The following is an 18,498-nucleotide window of genomic DNA, read 5'->3' as shown; positions in this document are numbered from 1 at the left end:
CAAGTTTACAATACGCGAAGCATAATACATTTTGCAATGCTAATAAACCGGGCAGATGGTTGGCTTACACATTGAGGAAAAAACAAAGTATACGGACTATTGATAGTATTGATATTGGAGGGAAAGAAATCTTTCAACAAAAACTAATTAAAGAAGCTTTTGTGGATTATTACACTAAACTATATGCCAAAGATGAGGTGCAGAATGGACTTATAGAAAAATATTTAAAGGATAAGAGAGTTACAAAAATTACTGATCAACAAAAGGAAAGAATGAATTATCCTATAACAGAGGAGGAGATAACAGCAGCAATTAAACAGCTAAAAACAGCTAAAGCTCCTGGCACGGATGGTTTGACTGCAGTGTACTATAAAACTTTACAAGCTGAAATGGTGGGACAACTTAGAGATTTATTTTGCAATATTCAACAAGGGGGTAAAATACCCCCATCCTGGACAACTGCTTATATATCTTTGATACCAAAAGAACAAGTTGGTCCTAAAAAACCAGAGAACTACAGACCAATATCTCTTTTGAATACAGACTATAAAATTTACGCGAAGGTATTAGCCAACAGGTTGATGCCAGTAATCCAAAAGGTGATTCATGAGGACCAAGCGGGATTTATTGAGGGTAGATACATGAAGGACAATGTAAGGCAAGTAATAGACTTATTGGAATATCTTGATAAGAATAAACAGATTTCTGCAGTGCTGGTCTTTTTGGATGCGGAGAAGGCCTTTGATAGAGTGGATTGGAATTTTCTACTAAAGACTTTAAAAAAGATGGGCTTTGGGGACCAGTTTACACAGGCAATCTCAGCAATTTATCAAGAGCAAAAAGCACAGATTATTATTAATGGAAGTTTGACGACAGAGTTTAAAATTGAAAAAGGAACAAGACAGGGATGTCCGTTGTCCCCACTTTTATTTATTTTAACATTGGAAGTCTTGCTAAATACAATACGGGACTCAAAAATTTTGAAAGGCATAATGATAAGGCAAGAGGATTATAGAGTAAAGGCATTTGCAGATGATCTGGTGGTTACCCTATCACAACCAATGGAATCAATAATCTTGATGAACGACATTATACAAGACTATGGTAGAGTTTCAGGTTTCAGAGTGAACTCAAAAAAGACTAAAATGATAGTCAAAAATATGACACAAGATCGTAAATATGAGTTTGAAAGGAGGGCAGGTTTTGAAATTGTACCTAAGGTAAAATATCTTGGAGTTCAGGTTGCAGAATCAAACATGAAATTGTTTCAAAATAACTATGAGGTGTTGTGGCGAGAGGCTCAGAAAGACATGGAGACTTGGAAAAAGCTGCAACTGTCTTTACTTGGAAGAATAGCAGCAGTTAAGATGAACATTTTGCCAAGATTTCTGTTTTTGTTTCAAATGATTCCGGTGCTTAAAAGTGATAAACAACTGAAAGTTTGGCAAACTGGACTTAATAAGTTTGTCTGGAACGAGAAAAAGCCGAGAGTGAAATTGAAAATTATGCAAGATGTTCCAGAAAGAGGAGGCCTTAAACTTCCAAACCTACAGTTATATTATGATGCAGCAGCTTTAACTTTAACAAGTGATTGGTTTGGAAGTAAAAAGGCTGGAATATTGAATGCAGAAAGTTTTGATCTTGAATTTGGATGGCATGCTTACCTATTTTATGATGACAAAGTTGATAAAGTATTTAAAAGTCATATACTTAGAGACTCTTTGATGAGAGTTTGGAAGAAGCACCGACTCAAATGGGATTATAAAATACCGCTATGGCTGGATCTTGGTCATACCTTGTGGAATACAAATATAATGTCACTCGGGGGGTTTTTATACAAAGAGGTTCTTTTTACAGATGCGGGCAGATGGCAGTTGAAGACATTGCAGACACTGTTGGACGAAGGGATTAATTTAACCTGGTTACAATATAATCAATTACAACTGAGATGGAAAGAGGACCAAAAAACTGGTATTATGTTGCATGAGGAAGAATTGGTTAGACATATAAGAGAGAAAGGTCCAATGCATATTAAAAGGCTTTACAATGTTTTGCTAGAAAGGGATTCAGAAACGGAATTAGTTAAAGATTGTATGATTAAGTGGGCACAAAATTTTGAAGAACCAGTGATGTTGGAAACATGGGAAAAAATTTGGGTTCAGAATGTTAAATTTACACAGTCGCAGAATTTGAGGGAAAATTTCTATAAAATGTTTTATAGATGGCATCTAGATCCTAAAAAGTTGTCATGTATGTACCCTAATGTTCAGCCAAAATGTTGGAGATGTGAATGTTTGGATGCTACGTATTATCATGTTTGGTGGACCTGTAGGAAAGTTAAGGCTTTTTGGATAAAAATATGGTGGGTCATGCAGAATGTTTTGAAGAAAAAAATTCAATTTTCTCCACAATTGTTTTTATTGGGCATAGTTAAGGGTTTTACACGGGATGAAACAAAATTAATATTGTATATGATAACAGCAGCAAGATTGTTGATAGGTAAATATTGGAAGAATGAAGCTTTGCCTACTATCGAGGAATGGACTTCGAAGATGGCCAGTTTTGCAGAGATGGCGAAGATTTCAGCATATTTAAAAGATTGTTCACAAGAGACTTATGAATGGGAATGGAAAAGGTGGATAGAATATGTTCAGAACAAATACCAAATTAGAAAGTATCAAATAGCTTTTATTTGAAAACAATGTATTAGAAATATTTTAATATAAAGAGACAAAGAGGGAAAATTATGTAGGGGGAGGGATGGGTTCAGGTATATATATCAGTGTTATTAGTTATGAGTACATAATAGGGAAGTCTGGGGGGGGGAGGGTTAGGGAGGGTTAGGGAGGACGGGAAGTTTGGGGAGGGAGGTGGGGGGGTGAAAAAAAAAGGGGTGAAAATGTAATTGTAAAACTTTTGCAATAAAAAAAAAAAAAAAAAAAAGAATTAGATAAAATTTTATTTAGCAGGGGAGGCAAGACCATAAGTAAACTATATCGATATTTATTAGAACAAGATATGATTGAGGAACAGGTGAAAGAAACGATGATATTTGGTGTAAATATTTTGGGCACAATATCGATTTGGACAATTGGCAAAGTTTACAGGAAAAAATTTAAAAATCACACTAGCAACTTCCTACAAGGAAAACCTCTATAAGATGTTCTATAGGTGGCACCTACAAGATTAGCACGAATGAATAAGGGGAAATCCTCGATATGCTGGAAGTGTGGAGAGACGGTTGGGAATTACTACCACATGTGGTGGGAATGCCCAAAGGCGCAGAAATTTTGGAATTTACTGAAGTACTGGCTGGAAGAAATTTTGCTAACAGATATAAAGGTCAAACCAGAATTTTTCTTATTGAGAATTATAGAAAGAAAATATAAGAAAGATACAAATTATTTATTATTGCATATAGTCACAGTGGCACGAATAGCCTTCGCTCAAAAATGGAAAGAGAAAGATATTCCAACTGAAGAGGAAAAATTACTGAAAATCTTTAACTGCGCAGAAATGGACAGACTTACTTTGGAACTCAAGGATAAAAGCGAAACTAAGTACTACAAAATCTGGGAACAATTTTATGATTGGGTAGATAACAAGAGGGTATCCAAGACAAATGCATAGTGTTAGAACAAAAATATAGATGCTATTATAGATAAATGTATGTTTAAGAGATAAATATACAGAAATAAGGGAAAAAGTATTAATATATTATGCTTAGTGAACAAAGCTTAAGAATTATGTTTATATGAGTACTAATATTATTGTAAAGTGACAGAAGATGTATGGAACCAGTGATGTCATATCTATGTCCAATGTTTTTTTAATTTTGTATTATTAATAAAAAGCTTTTTATAAAGTTTATAAAAAGGGAGCTTTGGGTTGGATCCCTGCTCTTTATGTGCAACAGTGAAAATATTTAAGTTTACAAATGACACAAAGATGGGAGAAATATCTGGCAGGATAGTATAACTATCATTTTATAAGATTAAGATTATCAGTTTATAAGATATAAGATTAAGCAATAGGCAGAAAGTACTACAACTAGTCTGACTTACAACCATTTGTTTAGTGACTGAAGTTACAAAACTGAAAAAAGTGACTTATAACCATCTGATCATTTAAGTCATATCACTTTTTGCGACCTGACAACAAAGTCAATGGGGAAGCCAGATTTACTTAACAACTGTGGCAAGAAATGTCATAAAATGGGGCAAAAGTCACTTAACTCTCTTGCTTAGCAACAGAAATTTTGGGGCTAAATGGTCATAAATTGAGAACTACCTGTATGAATTTGTGTCCCAAGGTAACAGGAATTGTAACGGCAACACCTGGAGAAGACCAAACCGCATCTTTTTCTCCTTGTAAACCAGGGCTTTCACTCTCTCTTTCACCGGCTTGGGCAGTTTGGTTATGGTGCTGGCTTAGAAACCAGCGGACTTTGAATTCTAGGCACAGGGCTGCTTCGGTGGGGAAAGGGACAATAATTATTACCCCGCGTCTTCTATATACCTCAGCGTGGCTAATTTACCTAATCCTATTTTCCCTACAACCACCGCCCTGTGAGGGCCGAGAGGCAACCGGCCAATAGCGCGATGCAGCCGAAATAAAGAGGGCGAAGGCGATCCTGCGCCGCTCCTCTCTCTTCCGAGGGCGGCCTTCATTCCGCCGCGGCCCCGGACAGAAACGGCACGGAGCGAGGCTTCGCCTGCGGCTGGAAGCTTTCGCGGGCCTCGGGGAGACGCCGCGGGCGAGGCGGTACACGCCCCCGAAGGCCCCTGGCAGCCCCTGGCGACGGAGATCGGCGTCCCCGCGCCAGGCGGAGTCGGTTGGGGGCCCCGATGCCCGGATTTCCGGCCCCCTCCGCCGGGACCGAGCCCGGCCATGAGCGGCAGCGAGGCAGCGCGGTTGCTGGACGCCGTCGATTTCGCGGCCCGCAAGCACTCGGCGCAGCGGCGCAAGGACCCGGAGCGGACGCCCTACATCAACCACCCCATCGGTGAGGCGGGGCGCGAGGCGGGCGCGAGGCGGGCGGCGCGGGGGGGGCTAACTCTGCCCCTCATGCTCTCCCCCGCAGGCGTGGCGCAGATCCTGGCGCAGGAGGCCGGCGTGACCGACGTCGCGGTGCTGCAGGTGAGCCGGCCGGCCGGCGGCGGCGAGGGGGGGGGAGCTCCCGGCGGACGCTGAGCCTCCCTCGTCCCGCAGGCCGCGCTGCTGCACGACACAGTGGAGGACACGGACGCCACCTTCGCGGAGCTCGAGCAGCGCTTCGGGCCGGGGGTGCGGCGCCTGGTGGAGGAGCTGACCGATGACAAGGCGCTGCCCCGGACCGAGCGGAAGCGGCTGCAGGTGGAGCGCGCGGCGGGGCTGAGCGCGGGCGCGCGGCTGGTGGCGCTGGCCGACAAGCTGCACAACCTGCGCGACCTGGACCGGCGCGCGCCCGAGGACTGGTCTGAGCAGCGCGTGCGCGAGTACTTCGCCTGGGCCGCGCGCGTGGCCGACGCCCTCCGCGGGAGCTGCCCGGCGTTGGAGGAGCCCCTGTGGCGCCTGCTGGCTGCCAGGGGCGTCGCGCGCTAGCCCGGAAGCGTCGCGGCGGAAGCTCCGGAGCCGCGGACCGCCCGCTTCCGGGAGGGGTTCGGGCGCCACCGCCATGGCCTCCCGGGCCCCCCCCGACCTGCCGGACTTCGGCCTGCTGAAGCGTCTGGCGCGGGACCAGCTGGTCTACCTCCTCGAGCAGGTGGGTGCGGGCGCGGGCGCGGGCGCGGGCGGGACGCGAGGGGCGGCCCTGACCCGATTCTCGGTTCCGCAGCTGCCCGGCAAGAAGGACCTCTTCCTGGAGGCCGACCTCATGAGCCCGCTGGACCGCATCGCCAACGTCTCCATCCTGAAGGTGGGTCCGCGAGGGGCCTGGGAGCTTCAGGCTCCCATCTTTGGCCGCGCCGTCTGCAGCCACCCTCCTCAGCCCCCTCACAACCAGCTTTCCTCCTCCGCTGGCCCTCCCCCCACGGCCAGTGGATCCCAGCCTTCGTCCCTGCCCATTCGCCCAGACATCCTTTGGCTGCACGGGACAGTGGCCCCCAGGCAATCGGGTGGCAGGCAGGTGCAATGGCCTTCTGGTGGCAGTGTGCAGTTGGTGATGGGTGATTGCAAGGGCTGGGGGGGGGGGGTGGCAGGTGATGCAAGATTTTTTTTAAAGTGCAAAAGCATCCGGATCCGTCACCAGGACTGGAGGGGAGGGGGAGTGGCAGCGGGAGGAGTGGGGGGTGCATAGGTGAGTGTGTGTTGGGGAGGAAGGGAGGGAGGGGTGCCTCAAGGGAGCTTCGCAAAGACAGCTTGGCTTGCAACAGTCAGCTCCAACTAAAGGAGGGAGGCGCAGCTCCTTGTGTTACAGAAGGTGGGGGTCAGTAGTGGTATTCACTTACCTTCACTACTGGTTTGCAGATGTGAGTGCGCGCGCCACCTCTGCGCATACGCAGAACGTCTGTAATGATGTCCAGGCAGGTAGGCAGAGCCTCCCGCCGCCTCCACTACCAGTTCACCTGAACCAGGTAGAACCGATGGAATCCCAACACTGATGGGAGTGGGGGGGGAGGCAGGCGAATGGAGATGGTGCATGGGGCGGGGGGGGGGGCAAACTGCCTGTTAGGTGTCATGCCAAAGTGGCAATGGCGGCTTCCCCCCAAGCTGCTATCTTAGTTTTTGTAATTTCAGGTTCAATGAGTGAAAGAAAGGTTCCTTCCTTTTACAAAAGAAAGCATTTGGGTAGGAACAAGTATTCCAACTGATTACTGTAAATCACTCTTTTGCAAAATGTTCCTCCTTTTGCTAGCCTGGCAAATGATAAAAAGCAAATCACTGTTTTGCCTGTCCCCCACGCAGCACCAGAAGCCATACCAGTCTTGCTCCTCCTCCCTCCTTTAATTGGAGTTGACTGAGTTATGAGCTAAGCCATCTTTGTGAAGCTCCCTTGAGGCGCCCCTCCCTCCCTCCCTCCTCAACACACACTCACCTATGCACCCCCACCCCACAGTGGCTCTTGCGGCGCCACTCCTCCTCCCTCTGGTCCACCAAGGGATACTTTTACACGTAAAAAAAAATCTTGCATCACATGTTCCCCCCCCAGCCCCTCCGATCACCCATCATATGCTGCTCTCATAGCACCATTGTTTCTGCCTGCCACCTGATTGGCTGGGGGCTATTTGACCCATGCAGCCGAAGGCCAGAGTAAAAGGGTGACTAGGCAGGAACTAAGGGTGAGGATGGAGAGCCAGGAAGGCATTGGCCATGGAGAATGGCCAGGGGAGGAGGAAATCTGGATGTAAATGGGCTTGAGGTGGGTGGCAAAAGAGGTGTAGCCAAGGATCCGTACCTAAACATCCCATTCTGATCCATGGGGGTACCTCCTTTGTTCCCTCCTGCATTCGATCATGTTCGTCTCTCCGCGCAGCAGCATGACGTGCACAAGCTCTACAAGCTGGAGAAGAAACCAGCACACAGCTCCAGTGACCAGTGAGTGGGCTGGGGGGAAGCTGGGAGGCACTCCACCCGTGTCCCCCTGACCGCAGCCTGCCCTTCCCCCCAGGTTATGCTTCCTGCTCCGTCCACGCCTTGCGAGTCTCCGGCTGGTGGCAGGTGAGTGGCAGGGAGTGCCTCCTAGGGGGGTGGAGGGGTCCCATGAAGGCGTGACTGACTCAGTGCTCCTTGCAGAATTGATCAATGCCGACAAAGCAGTGGGTCGGGCACGCAAGTACAAGATCATCTTCAGCCCACAGAAGGTGAGGCTCGCTGGTGGTGGTGAGGGGGGCAGATAGCGAAAAGTGTTGGGTAAGCCTGGTGCACCTTTGCGGGGGGGGGTCACCATGGGCTTGAGCTTTGTAGAGATATTAGTCAGCATGTCAGATCACATTTAAGTACAACAGACTCCTGCTGCCTCCTAGCAGAATCCCCCTTTCCCATTCCAGGGCAGATTACCTAAAAGTTGGGGGCAGAAGTGGTTTCAGTTTCCTGTCCTCAAAACCTCTGGCCCATCAAGTAGGTACTTCAAATTAGAGCATCAACTTTTTGTGAGAAACTTATAACGGATGCGGAATAACAGAAGCATTGCACTATTCCACTTGGAAAAAGTTTTCTTCCCCACCTCTATTCGTTGAGATGGAAAGAGAGGTTTCAACCTGTGCTGGTTTATCCGCCCCTCCGCGCCCCCCCCCATTGCGTTCAGTTTGTCAGTTCAGCTTGGGATTCCAGTGACATTGGTAGAGTGGTTTCTTTGAGGTTGCATGCGCATGTGAGTTTCAGAGGCTGTTGTGATGCCCAGGAAAAGTGGGATAGCTTTCCCTTTCTATGTTTCTTTAAAATGGGTGGGGAACTATGGCCCTTTTATGATTTATGAACTTCAACTCCCATGCTGGCTCAGGAATTCTGGGAGTTTAAGTCCACAAGTCAAAAAGGGGGCAGAGTTCCCCACTTCTGCCTTAAAAACTTAAAGCCCCAAATTCAGAAAAATATGAGATTCCAGGAACAATCTTCAGGTTAAGGCCTGAAGAAATGTTCTGACTGTCTTGAAGATGGCACCACACACCACCAGTGCAGTTATCCTTGCCTGAATTATTGAGCCTCAACTGGTAAAGGAGGTTTGTGCCATAGAGGCCCCTTGGCCAGGAAAGATTACGAAGCCCTTAAGGTCCTTGAGGCTTCCAAGTATGGCACTTTCATGGTTACCTGAAGTTGGCTGTCTTCTTCTGCAGTTCTACACATGTGAGTTGGTGTTGGAGGAGGAAGGGATCTATGGTGGTAAGTCTCGAGACCTAGGCCCAGTGCATGACAGCTGGATGCGGCTGTTCAGCCCAAAAGTACAGGGAGAAGGGGCTTGGAAATAGATGGGAGGTGATGATTCTGCTGGTCTCTCTTCCTCTAGACTCAAACCTCTGACTATTCACTCAGATTGTGAAAGGCAGATAAGAGAATAGGCTTCCAAACAATATCTCTGACCCTCTAGATGTGACCTGGGATGAGTGGTCCTTCTCCCTCCTCCCTCTGGATAATGACATCATCAGCATGGAGCTGCCCGAGTTCTTCCGAGATTATTTTCTGGTTAGTATTATATTTGGTAAGGTCATTTATGCTGGCTGTGATGCATGTCTGGTGGTTGCCTGCTCTCTCACCAGTATCACCAGTATCTTTGGGGAGGGGGGGAGCTGGGCCAGTCGCTCTCTTAGTCCAGGAAGAAGGAAGCAAGGGCAAATCACCCTACAAGAAAATTACAAAGACTTGTCCAAGGAGTTGTCCACTGCAAAGGCATGTGTAGTGCATCCACGTACATGCACACAAATAGCAATAGCACTTAGACTTATATACCACTTCACAGTGCTTTTACAGCAGTGGTGGGTTGCTACCAGTTCTCCCCGGTAGTGGAAATTTTGAGTAGTTCGGAGAACCGGTAAATACCACCTCTGCCTGGCCCCGCCCCCAATCTATTCGCTGCCTCCCGACTCCCAGGTAATCGGCTAGAAGGAAAAAATCAGGGCTCACTTGACAAAGAAGAAAAAAAAAAGATACCATCGCTTTAAATTGACAAGCCAAGAAGCAGCTGCTGGAAGGAAGGGGTTTTTTTTTTGAATTTTTTTATTTTTATTTTTAAAACAAAAACCATAAAATACATCTTTTTAGAGCAAGAATTTGATCCGGTATAAAGCAAATACAATTACTTACATAAAGCAAATACAATTACTTACATTCCGTCAACCAGTTTTGTTCCAAATTTTATCCATTACCTCTTTAAAAAAAAAAAGAAAAAAAATCTTATTCAAAACATTTAAATTTTAAAACATTCTACTATGTCGCCCTAAATTCTAAACAATTATTTCCAAATAGACATCATTCCAAATCTTTGTCATTTTAACAATCAATATTTCATATATATTCCTCTTTTCATCGAATCTATGTTATATCTCTTTTAAATGGCAACTAGTATCCATAACCTTGACAAGGAATATTTTATTTATTTATTTATTTTATTGAATTTGTATACCGCCCTACTCCCGAAGGACTCAGGGCGGTGAACAGCTATAGAATAAAACATATAAATACAAAATTTAAAATAGACTAAAACGAATTAAAGAGGTGGTGGTGAGGCCTCTCCTCAAGAAGCCTTCCCTGGACCCAGCAATATTGGTAAACTATCGTCCGGTCTCCAACCTTCGCTTTGTGGCGAAGGTTGTTGAGAGTGTGGTTGCGCATCAGTTCCCTCAGCACCTGGATGAAACATCGTATCTGGATCCGTTCCAGTCGGGCTTCAGGCCCGGGTACAGCACGGAAACGGCATTGGTCGCGTTGGTAGATGATCTCTGGAGGGCTCAGGACAGGGGTTGCTCCTCTGTCCTAGTCCTGTTAGATCTCTCAGCGGCTTTTGATACCCTCGACCATGGTATGCTGCACCGGTTGGAAGAGTTAGGGGTGGGAGGCACTGTGTTGCAGTGGTTCTCCTCCTTTCTCTCTGACCGGTTGCAGTCTGTGTTGACAGGGGGGCAGAGGTCGACCCAGAGGCCCCTCATATGCGGGGTGCCGCAAGGGTCGGTCCTCTCGCCCCTCCTGTTGAACATTTATGTGAAGCCGCTGGGCGAGATCATCCGTGGTTTCAGGGTGAAGTACCACCAGTACGCTGATGACACCCAGCTGTACATCTCCACCCCAACGATGCCCTTGAAGTGATGTCCCGGTGCCTGGAGGCTGTGCGGATCTGGATGGGGAGAAACAGGCTCAGGCTCAACCCATCCAGGACCGAATGGCTGTGGTTTCCGACGTCCCGATATAGTCAGTTGATGCCATCGCTGACTATTGGGGGTGAATCGCTGGCCCCCACGGAGAGGGTTCGCAACTTGGCCGTCCTCCTGGATTCATGGCTGTCTTAGAAGAGCACTTGACGGCCGTGACCAGGAGGATTTTTCATCAAGTTCGCCTGATCCGCCAGTTGCGTCCCTTTCTGGATCGGGACTCGTTACGCATAGTCACTCATGCCCTCGTCACCTCCCGCCTGGACTATTGTAACGCTCTCTACATGGGGCTCCCCTTGAGGAGCACCCGGAGGCTCCAACTGGCGCAGAGTGCGGCCGCGCGGGTGGTAATGGGAACGACATGGCGTTCCCATGTAACACCCCTCCTGCGCGAGCTGCACTGGCTCCCGGTGATCTTCCGGGTGCGCTTCAAGGTTTTGGTTATCACCTTTAAAGCGCTCCATGGCTCAGGACCTGGGTACTTGCGGGACCGCCTACTACCACCAATAGCCTCCCACCAGCCGGTACGCTCCCACAGAGAGGGGCTCCTCCGGGTGCCGTCGGCCAAACAATGCCGACTGGCGGCCCCCAGGGGGAGAGCCTTCTCTGTGGGGGCACCTACTATCTGGAACGAGCTCTCCCCGGAGATATGGAGAATCCCGGATCTGAGCACCTTCCGCCGCGCCTTAAAGACCTTTTTATTTCACCAGGCGGGCCTGGCCTAATTTTCTCCCTCTTTTATAAAAGATTTTTAAATTTTTAATATTTTTTAGTATTTTATATATTCAAATTTTAAAATTGGTTTTAAATTGATTGGGGTTTTAATTTGTTTGGGCCAAAACTATTTAATTTGATTTTAATTCCACTTTTAAATTTTGTATGTATGTATTTTATTGTTTGGCTGTGCACCGCCCTGAGTCCTTCGGGAGTAGGGCGGTATAGAAATAAAATAAAATAAAATAAAATAAATAAATTTGGCTGAACAAATTTAAAACCCCAATAATTTAAAACCAAATTTAAAATTTCCATTTAAAAAGGGGAAAGTCAGGCTGGCTTGATGAAATAGGAAGGTCTTGAGCGCGCGACGGAAGGTACGCAGATCCGGGATCCTCCGTATCTCCGGGGGGAGCTTGTTCCAGATAGTAGGTGCCCCCACAGAGAAGGCTCTCCCACTGGGGGCCGCCAGTCGACATTGTTTGGCCAGCGGCACCTGGAGGAACCCCTCTCTATGGGAGCGTACTGGTTGGTGGGAGGCCATTGGTGGTAGCAGGCGGTCCCGTAAATAACCAGGTCCTAAGCCATGGAGCGCTCTAAAGGGGATAACCAAAACCTTGAAGTGCACTCGGAAGACCACCGGGAGCCAGTGCAGCTCGCGCAGGAGAGGTGTTACATGGGAGTGCCACGTCGCTCCCGTCACCACCCACACGGCCGCACTCTGCGCCAGTTGGAGCCTCCGAGTGCTCCTCAAGGGGAGCCCCATGTAGAGAGCGTTACAATAGTCCAGACGGGAGGTGAGGGCATGAGTGACCGTGCGTAAGGAGTCCCGATCTAGAAAGGGACGCAACTGGCGAATCAGGCGAACCTGATGAAAAATCCTCCCGGTCACGGCCATCAAATGCTCTTCTAAAGACAGCCGTGAATCCAGGAGGACACCCAAGTTGCGAGCCCTTTCCGTGGGGGCCAATGATTCGCCCCCAATAGTCAGCAATGGCACCAGCTGACTATATCGGGACGTCGGAAACCACAGCCACTCAGTCTTGGATGGGTTGAGCCTGAGCCTGTTTCTCCCCATCCAGATCTGTACGGCCTCCAGGCACCGGGACATCCCTTCAAGGGCATCGTTGGGGTGGTCTGGGGTGGAGATGTACAGCTGGGTGTCGTCAGCGTGCTGATGGTACTCCACCCCGAAACCACGGATGATCTCGCCCAGCGGCTTTACATAAATGTTGAACAAAAGGGGCGAGAGGACCGATCCTTGTGGCACCCCACATATAAGGGGCCTCTGGGTCGACCTCTGCCCCCCTGTCAACACAGACTGCGACCGGTCGGAGAGAAAAGAGGAGAACCGCCGTAATACGATGCCTCCTGCCCCCAACTCTTCCAACCGGTGCAGCATGATACCATGGTCGATGGTATCAAAAGCCTCTGAGAGATCTAACAGGACCAGGACAGAGGAGCACCCCCTGTCCCGAGCCCTCCAGAGATCATCCACTAATGCGACCAATGCCGTTTCCGTGCTGTACCCAGGCCTGAAGCCCAACTGGAACGGAGCTACATACGTCGTTTCATCCAGGTACTGGGGGAGCTGTTGTGCAACCACACTCTCGACAACCTTCGCCACAAAGCGAAGGTTGGAGACTGGATGATAGTTAGCCAATACTGCCGGGTCCAGGGAAGCTTCTTGAGGAGAGGTCTCACCACCGCCTCTTTCAAGGCGGCGGGAAAGACACCCTCACCCAATGAAGCATTTATAATCCCCTGGAGCCAGCCTCGTGTCACCTCCTGGGAAGCCAGCACTAACCAGGAGGGGCACGGGTCCAACAAACATGTCGCATTCAGTCTACCCAGAATCCTGTCCACGTCCTCAGGGGTCACAGGATCAAACTCATCCCAGATAACGTTCTCAGGACCTGCCTCCGTCATCCCCGCTGGATCTACCCAGTCGGAGTCCAGATCTTCCTGAATCTGAGTGATTTTGTCATACAGATACTGAACAAAATCCTCGACTCTTCCCTCCAAGGGGTCCTCCCGCGCTTCCGGGTGGAGCAGGGAGTGGGTCACCCTAAATAGGGCGGCCGGGCGATTGTCTGATGATGCAATAAGAGCAGCGAAATGGGTACATTTTGCTGCTTTTATCGCCACTAGGTAATTCTTAATATGAGATCTTACCAGTGTCCGGTCAGATACAGCACGACTGGCCCTCCAACTACTCTCTAGGCGTCTTTTCCGGCGCTTCATCTCCCTTAGCTCCTCGGTGAACCAAGGAGCCAGGTGAGATCGGCGCCAGGTCAGAGGCTGCAAAGGCACGACTCGATCCAGAGCTCCAGCGGCCGCCCTATCCCAGGCGGCCTCTAGGTCTCCAGTCGAGGCGTGAGCCAGAACCTCGGGGATTGGCCCAAGCTCCATCTGGAACCTATCAGGTTCCATCAGGCTCCTGGGGCGGTACCATCTTGTCAGTTCCGCCTCCCTGCAGCGGGGTGCAGCGATTCGAAGGTCAAGGCGAAGGAGAGAGTGATCCGACCATGACAAGGGCTCGATGACTATTTCCCCTACCTCGAGTTCACTCAGCCACTGTCCAGAGACAAAAACTAAGTCCAGCGTGTTTCCCCCCGCATGTGTAGGGCCATGAATTAACTGGGTTAGGTCCATAGCCGTCATGGAAGCCATGAACTCCCGAGCCACCTCAGACGCCTCACCCAAAGACGGCAGGTTGAAATCCCCCATGACCATAAGTTGAGAAGCTCAGGCAGAGCTGCTACCACGTGGCAGGGAAACCCATCTGAACCCCATGACCCCACTTCACAAGGAGAGGCTCACAGCCAGCCGTCTGAGGGACAGTGGCCTCCCTCGGCCTAAGGCCTTCTCTAATAACAACCGCTACTCCCCCACCCCTCCCCTGTGACCTCGGCTGATGGAATGAGTGGAAGCCTGGTGGGATTTTCCTCCTCTCTTAATTGTTTCTAAATCAATCAACATTTCCATCTAAAATTTGTTACTCCCAAAATACTTTATTTTAAAGTCTAATATTTAACTGATTCATAATTTAAAATAATTATTTCCCAACAGTGTTTCCCGCCACTTCTATCTCTATTTATTTAACTGGTTCACAGTTTGGCTTAACTATTCTCCAGTATTGTCTCCTCCACTTACTCCTAAGTTTATTTTTGGCTGGTTCTCATCTTAATCAGTTGCTTTCCAGCAATGCTTTCCTCCACTCCTAACCTTACTTATTTGAGCTAGTTCACAGTATAATTTTAACTGCATACCAACGTTATCTCCTTCGATCCTCCTAAATCTATTATGAAACTGGTTCGCAACTCAAATAGTTACTTCCCAGCAATGCTTTCCTCCGCTCCAATCCCTATTTTTAACTGGTTCACAACTGTATTTCAGTTGCTCTCCAGATATATTTTCCTCCACTCCTAACTTTTTATTTTTTGGCTAGTTCACAGTTTTGCTTTAACTGTTACCTAGCGTATGCTTTCCTCCACTCCTAACTCTAATAGCTGGTTCACAGCTTTATTTTAGCTGTTTTCCAGCCCTCTCTTTCCTCCACTCCTAACTCTTACTTTTATTTTTAACTGGTTCCCAGTTTTGCCTTAACTGTTCTCCAGTATGATGCTTTCCTCCACTCCTACCTTATTTGCAAGACTAGATCACAGCTTTACTTTCATTGTTGTCCAGAATCATTCTTCCCGCCACTCCTAACTTCATTTGTTTAACTAATTGATAACATTTTATTTTAATTATTGTCCAGCTTTGTGTTTTCCTCCATTTCTACATCTCTTATTCAATTATTTAACTTTAAATTAATTCACAATATATTTATTACTCATATTCATTTTTAAATCCATTCTCCTCCATATCTTTAACTAATTTAAAATAATAAAGTATATCAACAAATATCTTAACTCTTATTCTCTCTTAGGCTTTCTCCCGTGCCATGTTTATTTCCAGTGAATATCAACATTTTAAATTACTGTAAAATCAATTTTCTATAATTATTAAAACTGTAATTAATTCTTCTTAATATCCAGCACCTTAGAGAACATTTTCTTCTAAATTATTAGGTCTGTAAATAGAGCTTAGAAATTCCAGGTTTTAAAAAGGTATTAAAACATCCAAAAATCATAATTTTCAATCATTTATACTCATTTTTTCCTAATCAAATTATTGTATATTCATAAAATCAACTTGGGTAAAAATAATAGTGAAAAAAGAGAGAGAATAGTAACAATAATAGTTAGACTAAAAACAAAAAAAAACAAGAATAAAAGTAGGAAAGAGAATAGAAATATAACAAAAAAAATTGAAAAGAGAATTGAAAAAATAGAGGGGGAGGGGGAAGGAACAAAAGAAAAAAAAGGAAAAGGAAAGAAAAATAAAATAAAATAAAATAGAATTGAGAGAGAGCCCAGAGAAGAAGGAAGGTATCTCCTTAAATTATTCAAAGATCAAGCTCCCAGACATCATTACATCCATTTAATTCAAACGATGGTATTTTGTTAACTTGTTACTTTATATTCCATTTTTTTCCCTTCTCCAATCTATCTGAGTATTTTCCATTTCAATGTCCTCAGAGTTATAAGTTCTATAAAGTTAGTTCTGAATTAACTATTCCATATATGGTATCATCATGTTCTTCTTTTGTTGCCACGCCCTTTTTCTCTTGTTGCCATGCTTAATAAATCAGTTTTCATTGTTCCATTTATTTTTTTCTTTCTAGTCTTTAATATCCTCCAATACACAGATTATATGTCCAAAGACAAGCCTCTTGAAATTTTTCTCAGGATAATCCACTTTAAGTAACAAGCAACAAAGTTTCCCTTTCAAGTAACAAGCAGTCTGGAATTTACACTTTCATTTTCCAGCTGGCAGCCATCTTTTCCATCTTCGCTTGTCTTTTATCTTTACTTTTAAAAGCATGTTTATTTCCTCTTCTCCTTCCTCTCTCTCAAATATAATCCAGTCTTTAGTCACAAAAAAATAGCCAGAAAAATAAAAAAAGAAAATCAAATCTGTAGTAAAATCATTTTAGCGCTATCTATCAACAGGTCTTTTCTCCACCATTCATTTGAGTCTTTTTGCCCCAAAGTTTCTCAGCCGCTGTTAAGGCTGGGGCACACTTTTTATAATCCAGGCAGGCACTTTTTATAATCACAGGCAGTTCTCGCCTGGGCAGAAGTCAACTCACCCGGCTTTCAAACTTCCTGCTCCGCTCTCCGCTTTTCACTTCTCCTCCTCTCCTCCAGCACGATCTTTGTTCCCGGTTGCCGCGGTTTCGGGACAGCCGCCATGGCTTCCACTGCCGCCGGCGTTAAGGGAAAGCCTCCGGCCCCAAGGAACCTGCCCATTCCTCTCGGCTGCCCAAGGGGTCCCTTCTTGTCCCCCTGTCCCTTCAAGACAGGGAAGGTCCGAAGACCTGTCGGCGGCAGCTTGGCAGACGGGGTTTTGGCAGGGCTCCACGGAGCTCGCCATTTCCCCGTCTGTGTCCCCGCGGCGCCAACTGGAAGTTCCCCTGGAAGGAAGTTTTTACTTGCAGAAGCAAAATGACATTCAGCAGTTCATTTCTGGGTCAGCTGAACAACAAACTGGATAGGAGGAGGGATTCTTATATGGTTCTATGTTTTTGAAGTTTTGGGGTTTGTGCAACATGGGCTTTGTGTTTCTAAAAAGGTTTGGGTGATTTCCATTGTGAAATATCCTGTCTTGAATGAGTTTTCTGCCTGCCTGTAAATGTAGCCGAACGTCCAGCTTCCACTTTCTATTATCTCTAAGCACCGGTAGCTGTTTTCTTTTAACAAAGTTTCCTTTATGCAGCTGGCAGGAATGTGGAATGAGGCTCAGGCAGGTTCCTTGTTAGCAGCTTGATTTTTCCTTGCTTTTCTTATGAGTAATATTTTATTTGGGGAAATGAAGAGGGGGGAGTTTGATTCCTTCCCAGAGCAGGTTAGTGAGATGGGGAGGAAATGGGGATTTTGAAGTGACCTTCCCCTGGAGTGGGGAGGGAATGGGGATTTTGCAGTATCCTTCCCCTGTCACGCCTGCCATGTCCACCAAGCCACATCCACAGAACCAGTAGTAAAAAATTTTGAAACCCACCACTGCATCTTAATATGCTATTCCTGGTATGTGATGTTTTGTATACATACAGAGAAAGAAGCACTCTTGTAATCTTTGACATTTAGACTTGCTGTCAAACATCAGCCATAATACAATGACTGTTTTGAACAATATGCAGGTTGTATTACATGAATGGCTATTTTATATGTGAAATTATGACTGAAATATTTCTGCACCTATATTGGTTCACACTGTCAGGAAATTTCTCCTTGGTTTTAAGTTGCTTCTCTCTTTGTTCAGTTTCCATCCATTGCTTCTTGTTTTGCCTTCTGGTGCTTTGGAAAATACATTGCCCCCCCTTCTTTCTGGCAGCCCCTTACAAGCCTGTTTAGCACACTCGTGGGCAAAGCATGTGAGCCATTTCCTCCTTTCAGTGGTCCATGAACGTGCATTTATGTAGATAATAAAGTTGAAAAAAGGTGAACAACATTTTTACAGAACTATAGATACGTTGAGGCTGGGTGTGACAAGGAATGACTGGGAGGGAGGGGCCAGGTGGGGCACCCCTTGACATGAGTGACATTGAGTTGGCCATGCCTACCTAGTCATATGACCAAGCCACGCCCACTATCACATGACCATCAAGCCACTCCCACAAAATAAGCCACACCCACAGAACCAGTAGAAAAAAAATTAGAACCCACCCATGTTTTACAGCCCTCTCTAAGCGGTTTACAGAGTGAGCATATTGCCCCCAACAATCTGGGTTTTCATTTTACCCACCTCGGAAGGATGGAAGGCTGAGTCAACTTGAGCCTGGTAAAATTCAATCTGCCAAATTGCAGGCAGTCAGCAGAGGTAGCCTCTGGTTAGTACTGCATTCTAACCACTGTAGACACTGTGGCACCACGGCTCTTACATACAACCTTTGTATGTACAT

General features: G+C 46.6%; 1 protein-coding gene and 1 long non-coding RNA gene across 19 annotated transcripts in view; one reads left to right on the top strand and one right to left on the bottom strand.

Annotated features, from left to right (window-relative positions):
- Nucleotides 1-5,269, bottom strand: part of LOC148112134 (uncharacterized) — a 36,312-nt gene extending 31,043 nt beyond the window's left edge. The window contains exon 1 of the long non-coding RNA XR_015729761.1: nt 4,291-5,269. This is a non-coding gene — a long non-coding RNA (uncharacterized LOC148112134). The remainder of the gene's footprint in view (nt 1-4,290) is intronic.
- LOC117676231 (vacuolar protein sorting-associated protein 33B) overlaps nt 4,870-18,498 on the top strand; it is a 28,302-nt gene continuing 14,673 nt past the window's right edge. For 4 of the 18 annotated variants that reach the window (XM_087877851.1, XM_034435588.3, XM_060694717.2 and 1 more), the window contains exons 1-7: nt 5,212-5,743; nt 5,816-5,896; nt 7,454-7,515; nt 7,589-7,638; nt 7,714-7,781; nt 8,751-8,796; nt 9,002-9,096. In XM_087877851.1, the coding sequence (XP_087733977.1) occupies nt 5,657-5,743; nt 5,816-5,896; nt 7,454-7,515; nt 7,589-7,638; nt 7,714-7,781; nt 8,751-8,796; nt 9,002-9,096 (489 nt within the window). In that variant the 5' untranslated portion in view covers nt 5,212-5,656. Of the gene's footprint in view, nt 5,006-5,083; nt 5,140-5,211; nt 5,744-5,811; nt 5,897-7,453; nt 7,516-7,588; nt 7,639-7,713; nt 7,782-7,967; nt 8,038-8,750; nt 8,797-9,001; nt 9,097-18,498 lie in introns of those variants that run through there. The other 14 variants (XM_087877852.1, XM_034435589.3, XM_060694716.2 and 11 more) reach the window with 9 other exon arrangements.

This window comes from Pantherophis guttatus, chromosome 13 (genome assembly GCF_059756535.1).
Source record: "Pantherophis guttatus breed Tessera chromosome 13, ASM5975653v1, whole genome shotgun sequence".
NCBI classification, from domain to species: domain Eukaryota; kingdom Metazoa; phylum Chordata; class Lepidosauria; order Squamata; family Colubridae; genus Pantherophis; species Pantherophis guttatus.
Note: the sequence above shows the minus strand (reverse complement) of the source record. Positions and strands in the feature narration are given on the sequence as shown.